Here is a 22,525-nt window from a genome sequence, read left to right as displayed (position 1 = left end):
AAATAAACAAAAAAAAAAAAAATAAACAAAACAAAACAAAAAAAAACCCAAAGTGAAAGCTGCCAGCCAGATGGAACATTTGGATTTCTTATATACAGTATTTCTCATTAACAACCAGCACAGTTATAGCAGACTAAACATGTCTTCTAAAGCAAATGTTAAATAAAATTCCTGCTAGTTAGCATCAATAGGCTTTGCTCACATATGTTAGAGATCTCAGTCCTCCCATCTCTGCAGAATACAGAGAAATTTACCTTTTCTCTGTTTTCTAAGAAAGAATTAGCTTCTTAGTAAGAAATTGTTTGAAGAATTCAGTTTCTTATGCCTGTTCTCACATCTACACTTTCCTTTTACTTCAGTATCTATGAATATGGAAAAAATACATGGCTCAGTGGTGCTGTCATTTAAAATGGCTTGTGCATAACCATTGTTTATTTTGGTATGACCTGATCTTGTTGATAGTTAACTTTGCCTCCTTGGGTATGGCTGATAACGATCTATTCATAACAATTGCTTTGACTTTTATTCCTTGTGAGGCACAGAGAAAAGTATTGGCATTACATACATCACAGCATATGCCTCTCAATGCTGTGCAACAGCTGTCATTTTGAATGATCTTCTGAAACAGAAACGAGCTGGCCCAGGATCACTCACTGGATGCCATCTGTTGTTCACACCATAAGTACCAACTAGTAAGGTCCAAAACGCATGACTTCTCTTATCATTGCATTTGAAACTGCCATTAACATCTGAAGCCTTCTGTGTCCAGTCGTATGAATTGGCAAAAATAAACCACATGGGAGGAAGGATACAGAATGATTGAAGATGCTCACTCTTGTATTTGCAGGGTGCCCTGACATTGGAAGGAATGATGAATCTGACTCCATGTTCTTAGAAGGCTAAATTATTATTTTATGATACTATATTATATAAAAGAATAATATACTAAACTATACTAAGGAATACAGAAAGGATACAGACAGAAGGTTAAAAGATACTAATGAAAACTCCTTACTCTTTCTCCAGAGTCTGACACAGCTTGAGCATGATTGGTCATTAAGTCAAAACAATTCACATGAAACCAATGAAACAACCAGCTGTTGGTAAACAATGTCCAAACACATTCCAAAGCAACAAGACACAGGAGAAGCAAATCAGATAATTATTTTTTTCATTTTTCTCAGAGGCTTCTCAGCTTCCCAGCAGAAGAATCCTGGGCAAAGAGATTTTTCCAGAAAATATGACAGGTCACCTCTGTCATTATTAAATGCTATAAATGAGTTTTTATAAGGTATCTCAGTAAAGATAAACCTCAGGTTATCAATGACCTTAATCCCAGGTCAACAGAGAACTCAGCTTTCCTTGACTGCACTTCATAGATCTCTGTGTCTCTTTCATTTACACTACTTAAAATGTCTCTGTACATACTCATTCTTTGAGTCCTTTCTTTCCTTCAGCTGGCAGGGGAGAGAAAATGGATCTGTTGGGCAAACTGTAGTCTCTGTGCTTGAAAGTGGGTGATGAGCAGCTGTAAAGAAGCTGATAAAAAATTAACCCTGGAAACCCAGCATGGGAGGGATGGAAACTATACCCCCTCTCCTAATTAAAACTCTGATAAAATGAAAACATGCTTTAATTTACCACAGTACAAACAGGGAGATCAAAAACCCCCTTTCCTTTAAACAAATATTTAATATCACAGAGGGATAGCTAAAATATAAAACCAACTGCAAAACAGCTCTCTGGATTTTCCCTCTTGATGATTCTGGCATACATCTGATCCTAGGTCTTTGGGGTAATATTACATTTCCTTATAAAATATTTATACAGCACAGTACCTTAACCTCCTAAATCTGTATAACAACCTGTCTAGCCTTAAAGGTAAGTACAAAAACTAATGTGAACAGCCATGATTTTATCTCTTACATCCGCTTTCCAAATGTGTTTGAACAAAATTTGTTTTCAAACTTTTCCCCTTATATTTTAAATATCATTGTCATGCATAGCAATGAATAGACCAAAGTGAAGAAGATTTTTTTGTGATTTAGCTCAAAGTGCCTGTGTGATGTCAAAAAGTATCTTCTCCTTCAGTGTCATTATTACTAAAACTAGCAATGCTTTTTGGAAAAAATGATGATGGTAGTGCTTTGAAGAGAGAATAAACACATGGTTCTTTCACAATGGAGCCTATAGTCTAGCCTGAGAGGAGTGTCCTTGTGGTCTAGGGGACAGAACACAGAGAGAAGATGGACATCCAAGCAAGCTCATCATATAAGTACATAAATGCAAATTATGTTGCCCTTTCCTATTTCTAGGGAGCATATGGGGTTCTTTATTCCCTTTTTTCAGACAAAGCTGGGTTTGAAAGAGAAGTCTCTGCTAAAAACACACAGGTGAGAAGTGAGTTTTGAAGAATTAGAAAAAAGCAGAAATGTAAAAAGGAGAAGATAGTTGCAAAAATAAGACAGTTGGGATAGTATGTTGAGAAGTCCCTCGGAGGACAACAAAATTATCGGGGAAATATTGGACTGTAGGTTTAATATGAGATGGTGAAGTAGGTGAGATAATCGTGGAAGTATTCAGTGAAGAAGAACTTGTCCAGGAAGCTAGAGGAAAGACTCAATCTTGGAAACTGGAGTTGTGGGCTGTTGAGGTAGACCATCCAGCTAGAAGAGAGAGCACAGGAAGCATCCTCTCCCACAAACAGGGGGGCATCTCGACTATAAAACACTGGTGCAGCTGCTACTTCCATAGGCGTGGATCCCTCTGTACACAAAATATTTATCTACTAACTGCAGTTACCCCTCTAGCAGTAGGGGTTTCATCCACTCAGCACTGCAGTCCAGGAAGCCCTGGGCTGTCATTCATATTTAAGACAGTGACCTGAGTAACCTGGGTAATCTGAGGTTTGTGCAGATACTGTGGTAACATCTTCTGGAGTCGTACACCTACCTTGTATTTTCAGCACTTAATAAGTCAGCTGGGGGCTTTTGAATGATTTGTCACCTACTGACAAAGCTTAAGTCTTACTGCCACTGGCAATCCACCATTACTTTCAGCAACAAAAGGGATTCAGATTCTCAGTTTGCTGTTTTTAGGATGCCCTAAAAGAAAAGACGTTTAAATATTAAATTCTATGGTTATTTCTGAAATAATCATACATCTTTCATAAGTAATTTAACTTCTTGAGGAGAAATACAGAGTAATAAAAGTATTTGGTCTCTATGAAAATTGTCATTGCTATTTTTTTTGTATTTCTTACCTTTTTTTCTTATCAAATTCTTTCTTTCCTCATGAAATGTAAAACTGCTGCGTAGTTTTTCTGTAAATGTATTACATTATCAACCACAGAGTCTCTTAAGGTGATTTAATTTTCACTCTACTTTTGATCACTGCATAGTTGGTATTAAAATATTCTGTGGACTTATTTGAAGAAAGGTGCTTTATAAATGCAAGATATCCATAAGGCATATTTAATTTTGCATTGTCTGCAGAGGTGGAACATTTTTCATTTCATTGTATTTGGAAGAACAACTACTATAAACCTTTGGGAGTCTTATTTCTCAAGAGTGTATTAATATTTCTACCAACAGTACTGAAGACTAATACACATATATGTGTGTATATATATGCTTTTGTACAGGTAACAAGTTCTGGGTTTTCAAGGACACTACTCTCCAGCCCGGTTATCCTCATGATTTGATAACACTTGGAAGTGGAATTCCTTCCCACGGCATTGATTCAGCAATTTGGTGGGAAGATGTTGGAAAAACCTACTTCTTCAAAGGAGATAGGTTGGTACAGGATTTCTGCAAGGGAACAATTCAGGGGATACCAGCTAAACATGTTGGCCTTTTCCTCTGTTTCTCAAAAGAATGGAATTTAGCCCTCCTGCATAGATGGCTGTACTGTTTTCACATGTTTTATAACCTAAATTATATTTTTGTGAATATCTTGGAATGGGTATAAGTATATCCAGTAGAAAAGTTATGTTTTAGAAGTCAACAGGCTAGTCACAGCTGTGGCAAATTTAAACTTAAATATTTAAAGTGATTTGTTTATGTACACTCTTACATCTTTCTTTTTATCCCCATTTCTAAACCCCAGAACATAAGCAGGCAAGGCATGAACCAAAGCTTTTAAGGTCAGTGAAAATGACTTTGCTACTATTTGATAATGAGGTAAAAAAGGGAACTCAGTGCTAAACCTGGGAGCTAGAGAAGAATTTGAGCATTTTCTTGGAATTACTTCTAAATAAATGTCATAGGGACAGATATCTATGATTAATAATAATAACTAAAAAAAAAACAACACAACCCCCCCCGCCCCAAAAAAAAAAACAACACCCCCCCCCCCCCAAAAAAAAAAAGGACAGGCACATTAAAAAAAACCCATGAAATTCAATGGTTTTTCCATTCCTGACATACTTGTACTAGTCACTTAATGTCTCTATTTACCTGTAAATAAAAAAAAAAAAATAAAGGTATATTTGTCTGCTTTATAGAGACATCAGGAGAATTCATTAATATTTGAAACACTGCGAGTTGTCTGAATGATGGATTTTACAGTTTTTCAGTATGGTACTCTGTTTGGTGATTGATGTATTGCTGTGCAAATTTTGTGTGCTCAGAGACAAATTATTCCTTATTAATAATGGTAATATTTCTATTAGTCTTATTATCACAAAAGCTGTGACTGCTTTTGTTACTGTGTGGTACTTCGTGTTCTCAGACACTAATAGTGTTCATGGATCACTTAAGAATCAATTTAATGCACATCAGAGAATATGTTTAGGACAGTATAGTTTGTAATTCTTTAGCACTACTGTAAAAATTACACTACAGAATGCTGCAACAAATTTTATGGTTAAAGCTCTTTTTATTATTAAAAAAAAGATAGCTCTCCAATACTAATGGTGAAGTAGATAACTAAGTCAAATTTTTGTAATGTTTTAAAACAGGTATCATTTCAAGCAATTGATTTTCATAGTGAGTAGAAGATGCCTAGATAATTTGCTTTCTGTGGTTGAGTAGATCTTTTTTAAAAATTCAAATTCTTTTTCAGGTAATAATTATCCACCTCCACATACATATTGTAAAAAGATTTACAGTAGGAATATTTTGTGACTTTTACTTCCTTTAAGCTTTATTCAGCAATATTATGTCCTTTTATAGTACCATGCATAGGCAGTTACTTATATTCAGGACTTTCCTAAAACATGATTGGTAATAACAGAAGACAAAAAGAACTGGCAGAGAAAACAGGTGCTGGCAGAAAAGTTGCTACTTAGAGCTAACAAGAACAATGAAACTCAGCAGGATATAAATGCAATAGAGTATGTTAGAAGAAGATTGAACCTGAACCTTGCAGAGATAATTGAGCCATTATAGGATATTGGCCATATTGGCCATCAGTGGGAATAAACCCTTATAACAGTAAGTTTCTCAATGTACATTGCTTATGACATCAAATATTGGCTATAAAATAAAATTAATAATAAAATTGACCAAACAAAAAAAAAAAAGAAAATCCCATTAACTAAACCAGTAAGAAGGTTAAAATTTGAACCAGTAAACAGTCGTATGTCTAAAGCTCATGTATGGAACATTATTGTTGTAATTTGACATTATCTATTTCAACATTCATGATAATTCTTCTAAAAAATTGCATGAAACACATAAAGGGGAAAAAATTTGCTACGGAAAACATTAGTCCTTCTGTTATTCCTATCCTATGATAACTGAGTAATTTGGGAATAGAAAATAATAGGTTTGATGAATTCTTGACACATGTCCTTGTTTACTCCTCTATCTGGTCCAACCTTTTTATGCATTTTAGAGTTTAAATCAATGTCTTTTCTTCATAAAACTTAATAATTCAGTGGCTCAGGATATCATTAAGTAAATAGGCTTAGATATAGGACATAGTTTAGCAAATATTTTCCAAATTCCCTTTTTCTAAAGCTATGAAGATTTTTTAGATTTTTTTTCCCCTCTGTTATTTATCAGTCTTTGAGATACAGCAACAAGTTTACATAGGTTGTAGAGCTCAAACCGTCATTAGGGAGTTTGCTTGTGAGCATTTGGCATGCCAAATAGAATCAAGACTAGGCTTTTCCTTACCCTGTAGACATGTTCATTATTCCAGCACAAATTGTTGAGGTGGTGTCGTGATCAGTCCTTCCCTAGTAGGGAAGGATCCCTAATCATTCTCATCAATGATGAAAATCCAGAAGTTTTGTGATTTCAGAGTGTGCACTATGTCCTCAAAGACTTTTAATGACAAAGTATGCTTTGAAAGTCATTTAAGCCTAGTGGGAAATCAGAGATTATTAAAAGAAGGAGCTCAAAAAGATGGAAAGATTGGAAGAGAAAAAGGAAAAGGAGAGAAATTATGGAAGCCGCAAACAGAGTTCTGGAATAGAGGGAGAGAAAAAGAAAATTTTTTTAAAAGAAAAAGAATATTTCTTTTAAAAAATGCAAACTAAAGACCAAGAAACTTAGAGTTTAAAGATAAGGAAGAACTGGTTTCAATAGTATTAAAGTTAGCGCTTTGTTTACTACTTCTACATGTTGTTTCTGCATATAAACTTTCAAAGATGTTACATATCCAAATAAAGAGCATTGTGTGTTGGCTGGTAGCTGATGTATATGTGACTAGATTAAGAATTGAGGCTATAAAAAAAATTTAAGCATAAGAAAGAAAAAATAAATACAAATGTCTTTTTAATCTAACTTGCCAATGCTTAACCTACTTGAAATCTGCTATATTTTAATTTCATTGAAAATTTAAAGCCACCGAAATGCCCTACAGGGAGAAATACTGTGGAGTTTAGACCACTATACTTTTCTAAAAAGATCAAAATGTGAATCAATTAGAGTGCCTAAGTACCTTCACAGTGACAAAAATATCATCCATATAACAGTTTTTTAATATATAGTGATCATAACAAGGATTTCTAAAAACTGAAGTCAAATGAATTCAAATGAGAAAGAGGGTCAAGTTTTTAGCAGTAACCAGATTATCAATGATAGTGATAAAACTATGTTCTAAATCAATGGAGTAAATCAAAATATGAAATGATCCACCAAAATATTGGGATATGCAGAGGATATTAGAGATGCTGTACTTTTAGAGCCAACTTATAAGATATGCATAGCAATTGGATCAGCAGTAAAAGGAAAAAGAAATTACCAATATCTCTAAGTGTAAATAAATCAAAAGTGTAAATACTTCTCAGATGTTCAGGATTACTAGAGTTGCATGCTGAAGCTTTTTAAGTTTGAGAAAGGCTGGCTGGCAAAAAGGCACACAAACAGGTTGAATTTTATAATACACTGCGTCTATTTTAGGGATATTGAAATATAATTAAAATCTACTGTAATGCATATATATGAAGAGTTAAATTAAGATTGCTGGCAGTATTTTAATCTGAATCTACTGTCACTTGCATTATTACAATATTACGAAAAGCATTAATATACATTGGTTTTTGCATGTGTTGCATTTCTTTGTGTCACTGTGCAAAAGCCCTAGGCATTAGAATTGTGGTGATTTTAACTAAGCTGCATGCTGGTTTAGTTGTTGAAGTGCAAAAATATTTTATCTTCTATCTATTTGAAACAGTAAGTAGATTTATTTGTAATGTATGTTCAAAGAGAAGAAATCTAGTATTTCCACTTGTGGTTAATGAATGTAGCACATGTTAGAGAGGGTAAATGTAAAGTCACTCATCTACTATCTTACAAATGTACCTTTTTTTTTGTTTCTTTAAAAAATATTTCAGGTACTGGAGGTACAGTGAAGAAATGAGATCCATGGATCCTGGTTATCCCAAACCAATCACAATTTGGAAAGGTATCCCAGAATCTCCTCAGGGAGCCTTTGTCCACAAAGAAAATGGTATGCAAACACATTCTTGTTTTAATGATTTATTTACACCCTTTTATGTAAGATAGAGTAGTACAGGGATGATTGACTATTCAGGTTAAGCAGTGAAGGAATTCCAGGTATCTGAACAAAGTATTTCCTGCTATAGAACTGGCTTTAGTGAAAATGCTCTTTTAACTGTTTAACTACTCTTTTAACTGTTTAACCTAGGGATGAAAACACTTTCAAATTCAGTATTATAAACCTTAATTTCCATTCTTTTTTCTTCTGTCTTAATTAATTTTGGTTTTGTTTTCTGCTGGATTATAGTACCTCTTAAATCAAGCTTCATAAATACAGTAAATCGCTCTTGAATTTTCAAGGTGCTGGCTTTTTAAACAGCTTAGAAGGTATTGCTTTCATTCTCAAAAGCTAGCAAGGGAAGCAAAATCTTTATCTAAGCAGAAATATCCCAATGAATTTATGTAAGTCGAAGACATCAAAAGTCCATCATGTACAAAAGCAGATAACAGGGATTTTAGTATGATGTATTATTAGCTTTGTCAAGATGCATCATCACATACCTAGAGCCTGGAATCTCAGCTGGACACACCAGAAAACAAATTAAAGTAGCCAAAATCTCCTCCATCTTAGGAGAATTCAGTGCTACCCAGGGGATGGTGGCCAGCTGCCAACAGAGCCCTCAGTTGCAGAGAGGTTTTAGATCCTTTTGACAGGAATAAAAATAAGCATTTATTTTCTCCTGTCATTGTTCGACAATTTTTATATGGCATATATGATTCATTTATTAGTAGGTTCTGAATTTATTGTGTTTGCCTCATAAGACAGGACATATATCTATTGCCATAATATTTTAATTTCCTTATAATAAGAAAATAAAAAGATTGCTTTCCTTTTATAAAACATTTTAATCTCCTATTTCAACCTCTAACTTGATTAAGTAATTTACCATGGAAATGTTTGGGGTTTTTTTTCAAAAATATGTTTAATTGCTTCCTTGCTTTGTGTCTGCTGTACTCAGAAGAAGAAATCCTGTCAGTATTTTTGCCTTTTTGCTAGACTGGATTTTTTGTGTTGCTTTTGACTGGAAAGTAGGTCATTCAAGATGATATTCTGCATACATTACACTCAATAATTAACTGTTTTGAAGTATATATATATATGTGGAAATAGTCACAAAGGTTATAGAAATATATATACATGTATGTATATATATATATCTGTGTCTGTGTATCTATCATCTATCTATATCTGTGCATAAATATACGTATATACACATATTTGTGTATACAAATATATTTTTATATATATAAATATATATATTTTGTACTGAGCTCAGGTACATGTGCCTCTCATTAAGAACAAAAATTATCTTACTCTAAAACCCAGACCAGTGAGTTTGAAAGAACTGCAGAAGCAGAGCAACTATTCCTAAAGCTTGAAAAACCTTTGATCATAAAAAAGGCTCTTGTCTTTCCAACCCCAGTAGTTTTGATAGTCTGCTGGACTCTTTGGATGAGAAGATTAGTAAAACATGACATGAGGTTGCAGAGGAGGTGAAAGGAAAGAGGGAATTCTTGAGCATTTCAAAAATGCTATAAGGGCTCCAGGGTAGAAAAAGGGACTGAACATGACACCATAAATTTCCTGAGAAGACCACTGAGACATTTTCCCTGAAATCATGAAAATAACATCTTAAGAAACAGTTCACAACTTTGCTGTTGTTTGTATGAAGAGAGAAAGAAACAAAAGCAGATGAAAATAAAAAGAAATACCACAGGTCAGTTGGAAAGAAGTTGATTCCATTTTGCCTGAAACTGCTTTTATTTCTCTGGACAGAAGCAGAGTTGATAAAGAACTTTCACTATAAGCTTTCATAAGGAAACATCTGAAAGCATGTCTTTCAGAGAATTAATTTTATTTTAAAGATTTTTTTTTCCTTCTTTTACCTGTTTGTTGTGCAAACTATGCAAATGAGCACCTACAATAACTCTGTTCATGCAGGTGTTTCCTTCGGTAATGGCAAAAATTATTGGTAGTTGTGCATTAAGAGTTTTGGAAAGGATGAGAAAAACCAATTTCTTACTCTAGTCAGTGTCCCGAGTCAGTATCCTAAAAGCTAATTAAGTTACTGGTACAGGTAACACCTTTGAAATTTGCCCTGCTACTTCCCATTTTGTGATTTGTTTTCTAACACTGTGGTGGAAACTCTTAGAAGGGGGTGGAAAAGAAATTTCCTTTCTTTTGATACACGGAATCTAAGATCACACAAAGTTCTCCAAACTGGAGAAATCTTTCTTTGTACCTTGAGAGCAACACAGAAAATTTAACTTTCCAGCTAGAAATTCTGCTGAAATGGATGATGGGGCAATTTTTAGGTAGAAGAAAGAGAAAGGTTGTCTGCTTTATTAGTCCACTGGCCTATTTTGCCTTATACCTGCTACATAAGTACATTTGAGGTAGCAGTGACTGCTAAGCCCTTCAGTGCTGTTTTTGTCAGGTATGGCACTCACTGCTCAGCTCAGTGAGTAGTACCTAGGAAATTGTAAGGAACAGCTCTCAAATCAGGTTTAACACATCTAGCAGATTAGATGAAATCACTTTCAACAATTGTATGAAGTCATTTGCTCTGTCAGGAGAAGCAGTAAAACTTCTCAGTCTCTTAGAATTGTCCTTCTCTGCTGGTAGTTTCCACCTTTCAGCTGTAACTGACTATTATCCTGGTTCCTACCTCAGCAAAAATGGCAGAAAAGTTTAAACTTTAAAATTTCCATAAAAGTATATTGATGACATGAGTTCATATGACCAGGAATAATTGCTACTTTCTTCCCCAGGCTTCACATATTTCTACAAAGGAAAAGAGTACTGGAAATTCAATAACCAGATGCTCAGGGTGGAACCTGGCTATCCCAGATCCATCCTCAAGGATTTTATGGGTTGTGATGGACCAACAGACCGAGATAAAGACCGACACAGCCCTCAAGATGATGTTGACATTGTCATCAAACTGGACAACACAGCCAGCACTGTGAAAGCCATAGCCATCGTCATTCCTTGCATCCTGGCCTTGTGCCTCCTTGTCTTGGTTTACACTGTGTTCCAGTTCAAAAGGAAAGGAACACCCCGCCACATACTGTACTGCAAACGCTCTATGCAAGAGTGGGTGTGATGTAGGGTTTTGTTATTTTCTCTTTCCCTCCCAGGAGTTTGTGGTAACTTGAGATTCAACACAAGAGCTGTTATGCAGTTTCCTAGCTAGGAGCAGGCATCTGTCAGTCTGAAACAAAGCTGATCTTTAAAACCCAGGGGGTTGCCTGTCCTGCGCATGAGTGGCGATTCGCTCAGCTGGGAAGCTTCCATGATACACAGTATCTGCTGTTTCTTCAGTCCTTTGTCTTTCTTTGTCATTCAATTCTAGGCCTTCCCTCTGCACGCTCAATGCCCTATAAACGATCAGGATTAACTAACAAAGAGGAATAAAAATATCTCCAATGTTTCTACATTTTTCCCTTAAGGCCTGTTCCCCTTCGAAGAATTTTTTGCTGAAAGTAAATTTTTGTAGAGAAACACAACAACCAACAATGGAACTTTCAGGAAAGTGAGAAGACCCAAAACAGCTTTGTCTCCAAAGAGGATTGCTTTCTGTCTGCTACGGATAAAGTCCTATACTCCTACTTCCAGTTTTGTCAGGTGGGAGACTCGGATGACACGCAGGACTTCAGACTGTTTGGACAGCCATTTTCCAACAAACAAGGGGCCAAAATATCTGCAATATAGTAACAGCCTTAATACATTCATTTTGTGTTTTTTACAGCTGCTCTGGGCTATGTCCTCAATGTTTTAAACTCATATTCAATACTATATTCAAGCAGAACCTTTTTATTGGTTGGTTTGATTTCTGGTTGGTTTTCCTACATTATCTTTCCCAAGCTGTACCAAGCCAACTACCCCAGGCCTTTTATAGGTCTGTCAGGAGCACTCATTCCAAAGAATGGTAAAAAGCAGTGTGTCTCTGAAGTGGATTTCAATGAACTAAAACAACAGACGTGCTAATAAGAGACTTGACACTGGTATTATATCGGTGGTGTAACCCTTTGAGAACTATTGCATCCAGTTTTCAGAGTCTGGTGGATGTTAATCTTGGTCATCATTAAATTATAGAATTGTGTTTGGGTAATACAGGTTTCAAAAGAAAATCAGATTTCTTGTGACTACATTTTAAATTATTTGCATTATTGATAGAAAAGCATTTGTAACATGAATAGAAAACAAAATATATTTACCAGCTACTTTCTTGTTAAACGAACCAAACATATTTTAATAATTTCTACCACTTACCAAGAATTTTTCTGAACTGTCAACAATTTTATAGCTTAGCCTCTTATCTTAAACATCTTGGATTTCTCTCTTGAGACTGTGTTGCATGACAATTCTATTTGCCTCTGCAGAGGCAGAGTTACAGTTTTAAAAGAAAGCTAAGAAGATGACTCTGATAGTGCATGAGTATCCTATGGTGTGTTTACCCCTTTGCATGTTCATAATAGTTCTCAAAGGGTTAAAATTTCTGGCCTTCAGTCGAACATGGTATGAACTGACAGAGCCAAGGAACCACCAAAACATTTTGTCATTCTGTGTAATTTGTGCTAACAGCAGTATTGTCATTTTCATGTGACCTGCAGAGCAGGTTTGTATCAATAATTTTTTCCTAGAGAAAAGTCAGCAACTGACAGACCTCTTTATTGATTTTAGGAGCTGCTTCTTGCAGTGATAGGCTTTACAGTCACTGGGCTGTGAACTTATTAAAGATGGTCAGAATGATGCACCCCAAAAGTCAGACACCTGGTTTTTTATGAAAGCCAGGTTTTGAGGGGAGTAGCTTTTGCAACAATGAACAGCTTGCCTTGAACTTGATTATTGACCTGTTGACTGTCATTACCAAGTTAAACATTGTCTTCTGTGAACAGCTTCACTGTCTGAATTTCCTTAAAGTGTACTGTCCTATGTCTTTGACCTTTAACTTGCAAACTGGCACAAACTGAAGGGAATCTGGTGTTGCAAATGAACTTAGATGAGTTTTATATCTTGAAAGGCCTGATAGACATGATCCAAAATTTGAGGAAAAAAATTGAAGTGTTTTAGTAGGAGAGAAATGACATAGACTAAAATATTTATGATAGGTCTGTAGAAGGGTATTTTGCTATGTATACATGCACACTCTAAAAATGAATTACAGCAGAAGTTGATTTTTATTTAACTTGAATACAATTTTCAGTATAAAATTTTTATTTCTACAAATATCTAGTTATTAATGAAAAGGTTATAGGAAAGTATTAAAATACTTGAAATGGCCAGTATGGGCTTTTACATGAAATGAGACTTTTATACTACATTCAACCAATTTCTTACTGGTTTCTTAATCCACATAACTGGATCACTTTTTAGAGAGTGTAGGTATATATGCATATATATTATGATTATTATTGTTTTGGTAATGGATAGCTTGACTGCCTTGAATTTATATTTATATTGAGCATAGCATGAAAAATAGTATGCCTTTTTTTCAATTACATGATTTTATATTGATTTGAGAACTTATGAACATATGTGGCATGCTATAAAGCATTGCAAACTTATTTCTTAGAGCATAAACAGATATACATATGTATGGATAACAAAAATGAAGATTAGAAAAAAGATATAGTTTTACAACAAATATGCAATGCAGATGGCATTTTGGAGATGTTTTGTAGAAGTACAGCATACTGTAGGGTTAGAAGCTCACCAGTATCAGCCCATAGCATTATTTAGTAAATCCAAGTCAGTTGTTGCTGAAAATGTAGATTTATTGACAATTTAGTTGCACAGGATTTTTGCTGCAGATCAGCTCATTTGGTGAATTTGATATTCTGTGTTGTTTGTCATATGTATTAAGATGTGTGTTTGTATACTTACAAAAGCACACAAACACACACATACATAGACATGCATATTTTAATTCATTGAGAAATTTTTATTATCAACAAACTACTTAACTTATATTCTGCTATAAACAGAACAAAATTATTGGTTTTGCTGTTCCAAATTTTTTCCCTTGGATAGTTGGAGGAAAATAATAAGAGAACTACTTAATCTGTATTTGCTTTCCCTCTACAGTAGGGGATTATTTTTTTTTTTCAGTCAGAACAGCATCTCATGAGGTTTTTTTATTCACTTGAAAATTTCATTTCAGTTTTGAAATATCTTTCATGGCAGCTTTAACTTTTTCTGCAACCATTTCCCTGACAGTAATGAAGTGCTGAGCATGTTGACTGTTGTTCTTTGATAAGGTAACAAAAATATTTGTGTTTGGAGAATTTAACTGTAATTATGCAGGAAGGTAAGTGTGATAATTCTAGTGCTTGGTATATTGTACATGGTAGTTACATGAATACATGATAAGTTGATTGTTTAATCTATTTTCTTTTACTTAAAAGTACATATGTGCTATATACAGAGAGAGGGACAAAAAAAATTATATTGGCATGTTTATGTCATGCAAAGCAAGATTGTGTCAACATTTCTGTTACATTCTCATGTTTTCAGTAGGTTGCAACGCAGTCATAAAGGTTTGCTTTAAGTAAAAGATGTAGGAGCATTTGTGTTCACTGTAATTTCCAAATACATATTGGCTAGTTTCAAATTACAGAATTTCAGAGTAAATTAGTGATGTTGCCTGGTCTAATTTTGAACTCAAATTAGTAAAAGTTCTAAGACAATTTTTGGTTTTTTGAATAGTTGTTTCTCTACAAGGGCCTATAACAATTTTAATTAAGTAAAAGCAAATTGAAAATATTTTCAGGTCTGCAATCTGGGTTCCTGCTCATGTGCCGTGACTTTTTTAATAAACATTTCCATATTGCTATTGTCATGATCTGTATTTTGGAACAATACAAAACTGAATAGTGTTGTGTTAATCAGCTCCAGTCTATCAAGCTGACTACACAAGGTCATGTATCTTCAGAGTACTATGGTCCGTACGATAGTATGCAGAGGGCCAGAGCAGATTCTAGTGGTGTTTCCTTTGGCCTTTCAATATCTAAACCTATGAAAAGGTTATTGACTGTAGAAAAAAAATAATTTTTATCAAAAAAAAATTAAAAATATGTAACTGTATATTTACTGGATAGGCTGGGATGGAGAGACTCAAATGGCTCCAAAGGAGCCCTTTCAAGTCTCCTGAATAAATGTAATACATATTTTATATATTCCTATGAACTTTTGTTCTTTTTCTTCTTTCAAAATGGGAAAAGGGAGGGGATAATTAAAGAAAAAGATTTTTTAAGGCTAATTTTTTGAATTAAAATAACATAAGCTAATAGATCCAAACATAAGGGGCAGACTTACACTTTTTCCTAGAAGCATACTTCACATCCCCAGTTGCTTGATCAAGACTCCTGTGCCATTAGGACTGTGGGTTAAGAACGGAGTGTAAGGCTTAATGTTTGAATTTTGAACTTTTATGGGGGTTCTTACTTTACAATCTAAATGTCAGTTAAATGTAGCTTTTGGTACCAAATTATATAGAATCTAATTCTAGCTTGTTGGTTAGAAAAAAGTGCATAGTCTAGGAAGTTGGTCTGCCTATTAGCAATGGAAGTACTACATTCCATTTTTATTTTTTTTTGTGTTTGTACCTTTGTTAGGACAAATCGTAAAACACACACATAGTAAACTGAACAGTGAATGTTCCAGGCACTGGGTTTTTAACGAAGTAGAAATGCAAGCTAACACACCATTAGCAGCCTACTTTGGAAAGAACATGAGATGACTGGGTGGAGGAGCAAGGTATGACTGCAGGGGCTTGCCCCGTCCTGGCTCCCATATTTCCTTACAACATAGCTGAAGTTTCACCACCTATTGCAGAGCTGAAGGAAGCCATGCACTATAGCTGTGGGAGACGTGAAGCAGCCTTTACAGAACAGTACCTCCTGGTTTGCCTTTTGCTGTTGTCAAGACTGTCTCTGGACACCTGTTTCCAGAAGTATAAATAGATGACTGCAGGTGTATGAGCTATAAGGGAAATCATTACTCTCAGCTGAGGAAACAAATGTCAGTGGCCACTTTGGTGTCCAGCTATGCTGTAAGGAACAGATAACCTGTTATTGAATACAATGGTATACTTGTGATACTCCAGCACTGTAATGTTAGGCATACTTCCTTAGCTCCCACTACACAGACTGCAGACGAACAGAGTGGTTCTCATGAGATAAGACCATTTAAACATATGTCAGTTACAAAATTGGGTGTAAATGAACCATGTGCTCATAAAATTAATCTCTGATATATGCATGTAATTAAATGGATTGTCTGCCACTAGTCTCATGAAAAATATATTATGTGTGAGTCAAATCTGTCTAACCCATTCTTGTGGTTTGCCATCTGAGATGTTAGAGGCTGATGGAGAAAGACATTGTCATCAGTGCCATCAATGCTGAAAATATCTGGTAAACATCAAAAGCATACCATCACTTGTTGCAAACTGGCTCCATTTGAGGCCTGATCTAAGGTAGCCTCTAATATTAAGCAGCATAGATTTTTTTTATGATATGGAATTATTTGATATATGTATGTATATAAGTAGGAATTCCCAATAATAATCAGAAGATCATATTTTGAGGGATCATCAGTGTGTGAGCACAGCAAGCATCTGTTCCTCAAATCAAAATGTATTTCAAGGAAGGATGTAGACAGCATTGAATGCATGCATTATAAACAGGCCTTCTTTCCCAGTATGCAAACGTTTTAGCATATAATCTAAAAATTATGGTCAGTTAATTAACGTTTGGAATTGCAGCTGCCCATTTTGTCTTCAATAGATGTCATTCTTTGAGTGGTGTCCATAAAGCATGTTGGCTTTGCAGAGATGTCCTTAAGTATTGCTCTGGTCTACCAACAGAATAGATGAAATAAATTTTAGATGCAGAGAAGATGTAAATGAAGAAAGGCTGATGTAAACTAACATGCTAGACAGTTTTCTGTACTTGGATGTGTATGCAGCATAGTGCTACTTGCTGTCACAGTAATACTTCACAAACAATAATCATTACACATGCCAGCCACTTATGATGGCATGTAGCTTTGCAGTCACACAGCTTAGTTTCTTCTGCTTCTATAGAGTACCATTGTCCACTGATTATTATTAGTATTATACCCACTACATATACCAAGGTTTTCTGTTTAATAGTAATTTCTACCATATGAAATTGAATCATGTCCTTTTTATAACTATAACCTTAATCTTCTTGGAGAGGCATATCTTAATTCATAGCCTTTCATGACTTTTTTTTTTTCCCTTTCATTCTTGCAGTAAAATATATACTGAATATTGTCTCCATCCTTAGGAATAATCCTGTTCATTCTGTGTCATGAATGTGTCTTGGATAACCCATTTACTAATCCATCATTCCAGCCACTGGCTTTCTGGGAACTGGGATTAGTAACAGAATGCTGACATAAAATAACTTCCTTAAGTACCTGCTTAGTCCTTAACAATATGACAATGGATTTTGAAGAGTTTTTAGTGAAGTATTGTGTTACTTACATACTGGCAACAGAACAGCATAACTGCCAATCAGTGAATGTCCACTTGCACGGTTCTGTGATGAGTTCTAAAATAAGGTTTCTAATTCATATTTCCATCCTGATGTATTGGTATTTAACACCCAGTTTACATACACATTCATAGCTTACATGGCTGGGCATAAATTCATTTGCCTTGTTGAAGCCAAAAGTACTTAGTGTCAGCAGGTAATTGTGTTAATAGAGTATAAAAAATTTATTCCCATACTATCATTTTGCAACCTTAAAGAAGAGAAAATAGGTTTTACTATAGTATTACTTTTTCCATCACTTTCCAAAATGGTGGTTTCTAACACTCTTTGTCAGTGTTTAAAATTAGATTATATTAAATAGATCTCAAAAGTACTGGTTTACAACTGATAACTGTGCAAGTAGATGCACAGCCTCATATTTGGGCATACAGTGATTCTAAAGAGAGAAGAACGTACTGTTTATGCTTTGCTTGGCCATTGACACAAAATAGCCAGTGCTCACACACTGGTCACCTTCATATCTTATGGGAATGCTGTGTTGAAGTCAACTCCGAGCAGTTTGTCTTGGATTTAAGCAGCTTGGATTTAAATAGAAATATGTAGTTTAGGAAATTATACATGTGATGGCATGCATTGAGAAGACATCATCAGCAACATACAGCACTGTTTTAAATGACCATGACAACTACAATTCATACCTGCAAGGCATAGCTGCAGCTTATAGGTACATGGTTGTGTTTTACCTCATATGATAATGTGCTATGAATTCTGGCCATGCATTACCAGGCAGATGAAAACAATCAAAAAGACCTTTCAGAAAAGCCATTGTCAATACTCACAACTTACAGAAATAACTGACATTGTTAGTCCAACAAAATTTAACCTTAAAAAGGAATCCAGCATTGAAGGAATGTGTCATGATGAAAATACTCTATTCCCAGCTCTTACTCTACATAATCAAATAGTTAAAGCATTCTCAAGTATATATATATGTATGTGTGTATATGTATATGTATATGTATATGTATATGTATATGTATATGTATATGTATATGTATATGTATATGTATATACACACACACATAATGTCTCTTTACTGTGTGTCCAAAAGATATGGATATCACTTGTCAAATCACAGTATTGTCTTACTGTGTCTGGTTGAAAATCATTCTACAGGATAGATTAAGGTTCATGATCCTCCCTTTTCACCATCTAACACATGCTACCACCTTCAGAGGAATGTGTACTGATAGCAGTGCTGGGATCACAGTGATGACAAATACAGTTTTAAATTAACACCCTGTTAAAGTCTTTCTCAGAGGAAACTTAAACTAGTCATGAACTTTCTTACCACAACTTCTAGGACCCACAGGAAAGCCAACTAGGTCCTTTGGTCAAAGCCTACAGACAGACACAAGAAAAGTAGCATAAGAACAATTCTATTTTTGATTATCAAAAGAAAATAGGAAAAAGAATGAAAACATTTTGACTTATAAGTGCAAGTACAACACCAATTTATCAAAAGAGATGGAAACAAGAATCACTAATACCACTAAAATTTCATGTAATCAACAGTAAAAGAGATATTACCAAGAACTTGTTGATAGCTTGGAAAGTATTATTGGCCTCCAACAACAAAGATATGTGTTAGGCTTTAGAAAGTCCACTGAATTCTGTATTTGGAGTCATAACCCACCAGATAGCAGTCAGTCAAAAATCTCCTCAATATAGTTGCTCTAAACCTGACTGCAAATATATATAGTAATATAGAGCACATTATTTATCTCACAATCAAAATCTTTTGAGATAGATTTAGCCAAACTAATATTAACCTGAATCTCTGTGCAAAAACTGGTCACAGTGAAATGTCCTTCTGTTTGTTCTCAAAAATTAGATGATTTGGAGAACTCCACTGGATAAATTACTGAAGGACAAGGAAGTTTTTAACCTCTACTAGTCTATATTACAGCCATGTATCTTTATTTCCATGATAGTCCTGAAGTATTTGATATGACAGAAATACTTTTATGGCCATTGGATGGATCATCTGTTTCTATTTCTACATGTAAATTGATAAATACAGTCAAACTTCTGATTCCACTCCATACCCTTTTCTCACTGCACCTTGACATGTTTCCTTAGTAATTAAGGCAATATTTAATTTTATATTTTCTTGATAGGCAAGTGAGAAATGATCTGTTCATTATACAAAAAGCAAAAACAATTTTGTTGTCTATCTCATTTAAGCATGTACAACTTTTTACACTTTGTCTCTAGGAATTGCAGGTTTTTGTGTCTACAATGAAGACACGTTGTAGACACAAAAAAATCTTCTTCTCAAATCTCCTGCAAATATTTGAGGAACTTGATGTATATCTTTCCCTGAATCTTGTTCATTGTCCAGTACTACAACACTGAGCTATAATTTACAGCAGATTATTGAAGCCTTTGCCTTCCACTGACATTGCCATCCTTTAGTCTTTTATGAAAAAGGCATGGTGCAGCCAGGGCTGATCATCATGGATTCTTTATTTGCATCTTGGAACTACTTGACTTATCAAATGTACGATAGTGTAACAGCAGAGACCTACCTTTTGTTGCCATTTTTACCAGACATTGCATACTATTTGTATGTATGGCTTATGACATCTCTGAAAAGTGAGCAGACTAGAAAACTGCATTTCAACAGTGTTCTTTTCAGTGGTTCCAGTTCTCATCTTTAACCTGTTCTCTTTCTCCTTTGCATTCTGGTGCCTATAATCTGTGTCATGGATATTCAGACAAGGATTTTATGGCTGGAGTCCTTCCTCTAATATGAGGCAGTTCATACACATACATGAATTATATCAATTACCATACTGCTGTAGCATAATAGGCTAGCACTGTTGCTTTGCTATTATGCACTGTTTTCCAGTTGATCCTAATTTTTTGGTATCACATATAAAAAACCCTCTGTCATCCGCTACTGAAGTCTTAATTCATTGCCCAGTTCAGACACAGCTCGCAGAGAAAGGTTGTTTGACTTCTGACGTTTGCTTTATGTTATTGGTGTTCCTATATGATCAGAAACTGTTTGAGGGATGCAGAGTCTTCTCCTTGCCAGTCCTGTGGTAGTATTGTTAGCAGTTAAAGCGTGTGCAGCTAGTTTTGTCAGTCTGTAGTCAACTAGACTTTGATATGGATATATACAAGAAGGGTACATCGTTTTCCAAGCTTCATACACATCCTCGTTTCTCTTTATTTATAACGTGCACTGTACATTCTCTCCAGGTGCTGTATTCTTGAATCTATCAGAACTTGATTTCTCCTCAGTTCTGCTTGTTGAGTGTTATTTTAGCAGCTGATTCCATTTTCTATTGTTGACATTCCTTCATCCCTGTAATTCCAACAGAAATTGTTCTGGTTCCAATATGTTAGCTAGAAGCTACTAAAATTCTGGTTCTGCCCACCCAGTGATTTGTTTATTTATCCTCCATGTCTGAAAAAGAGGAAATCAACCTTTCATGCAGAGACAAGGGTGTTTGTGCAGTTGATAGGATAGCTCTGAAAGTGGTTTTATGCATAACATGACCCTAAAACTCATATTGTTAAACATAAATCTTCAAGCTATTTAGCTTCAACAACACAACAGTTGTTCATTTTTCAAAGCCTGACAAATAAGTCAGAATATGGATGTGATGATTTCTCTTGTGTGAAACAAATTTCTCATTTTTATTCCCTTTTCTCTGCATAGCTCCATATTCATTTCATGCCCATGTTCCGCTTATTAGGATGTGTGTTAGTATCAAAATAACTGGAGCATTTATTTGCTTTCTGCAACTGAATTTAATTTTATTATTGTTATTTTATTTTATTTTATTGGCTCACACAGCATTCTATACAGTAACCTTTTTATAACTGACATATGTTATTCCTTCAGGTAGCTTCTACTGACAAACACAAAGCTTGTTTGTGTGCAAATGCAAGGCTGACTAAATGGTGCTAAAGTGTATTATGACTGTCAGATATAATCAGGCAAAATTTTGTGGTGCTTAGACTGATTTTTTTCATTGATTTTATTGATCAATGCATTGAACAGTGTTTTATTATACACAAGTAGTCTTTTGTTAGTAAATCAAGACCTCATAGTGCATTGTTAAACTAAATGGGTTAATTAATCTCTGTAACAGCTCACCAAGCTAATCTCTTTAACTCCTTATACTGTTGTGTCATTAAAGGTCAAGGGGTCATGATAATAATCTCATTGCTGTAGACCATTAACATGACTGAACATTTTCAACAAATACTTATGTTTACAATGCTATAACCCTTTGACTGCTGCGGCAACCTTTAACCATGGAACGTCACACGCTAGAATCATCATTGTGGTTCTTGCCATGGCAATCAAAGAGTTAAGGGCTGTGCAGTGATTTGTTTTATATTTATTAATTTATATTTATTTTTCGTTTTCATTTGAGAAGGGGGGAATTGGGGTGGGGCAGTTCTTGTCTGCTGTAAGTGTCTTAACCAAGGGAAGGGTTAAAATGGCTTTTTATACTATTGCATCTTATGTACTTACCATCGTTTCATTGTGTTGTAATTAAAAAAAAAAAATCTGTCAATAAATAAGAGAACAGCAAAAAATTTTCACAAAGGCATTGTGGTTTAATTGGTATATATTGCTGTAAGATTTATAGTTACAGTTCCTTAGATATTGTATAGCATAAGAGCCAAATTTAGCCTCAAAACAGGAATGCCTATATATAATAACAGATAATGACAATTTATAGATATATAACACCCAATTCTGGATGTATCTGTCCATGAGCAAGGTGAAGGAAACATAATTTTTCCACTCAAGACAGAGTAGGAAAAACTAATTTGTATTGGAAAAGAGGTGGAGTAAGTGACACTAGACTTACTTCTGTAATGTCTGAGAGATTGCTGTCACAGCCACAACAAAAAATTATGAACAGGTGGTTGAATTCCCTCCTTTGTTATATGTAACAAAACCATGACAAATTTAATGTAAAAAACAATTGAGTCTAATGATTCAAATTAGAAAA

The 22,525-nt window shown here is 34.8% G+C and overlaps 1 protein-coding gene across 1 annotated transcript in view; it reads left to right on the top strand.

The window, feature by feature from the left end:
• The window catches only part of MMP16 (matrix metallopeptidase 16), a 173,264-nt gene extending 151,151 nt beyond the window's left edge, over positions 1–22,113 (top strand). The window contains exons 8-10 of the mRNA XM_039695642.1: positions 3,644–3,794; positions 7,787–7,902; positions 10,725–22,113. Coding sequence (XP_039551576.1) covers positions 3,644–3,794; positions 7,787–7,902; positions 10,725–11,059 — 602 coding nt within the window. The 3' untranslated portion in view covers positions 11,060–22,113. The remainder of the gene's footprint in view (positions 1–3,643; positions 3,795–7,786; positions 7,903–10,724) is intronic.
• Positions 22,114–22,525: the final 412 nt, after the last annotated feature.

This window comes from Passer montanus, unplaced genomic scaffold (assembly GCF_014805655.1).
Source record: "Passer montanus isolate IOZ18808 unplaced genomic scaffold, ASM1480565v1 scaffold90, whole genome shotgun sequence".
Taxonomy (NCBI): domain Eukaryota; kingdom Metazoa; phylum Chordata; class Aves; order Passeriformes; family Passeridae; genus Passer; species Passer montanus.
This window is presented reverse-complemented; position numbering and strand designations above follow the sequence as displayed.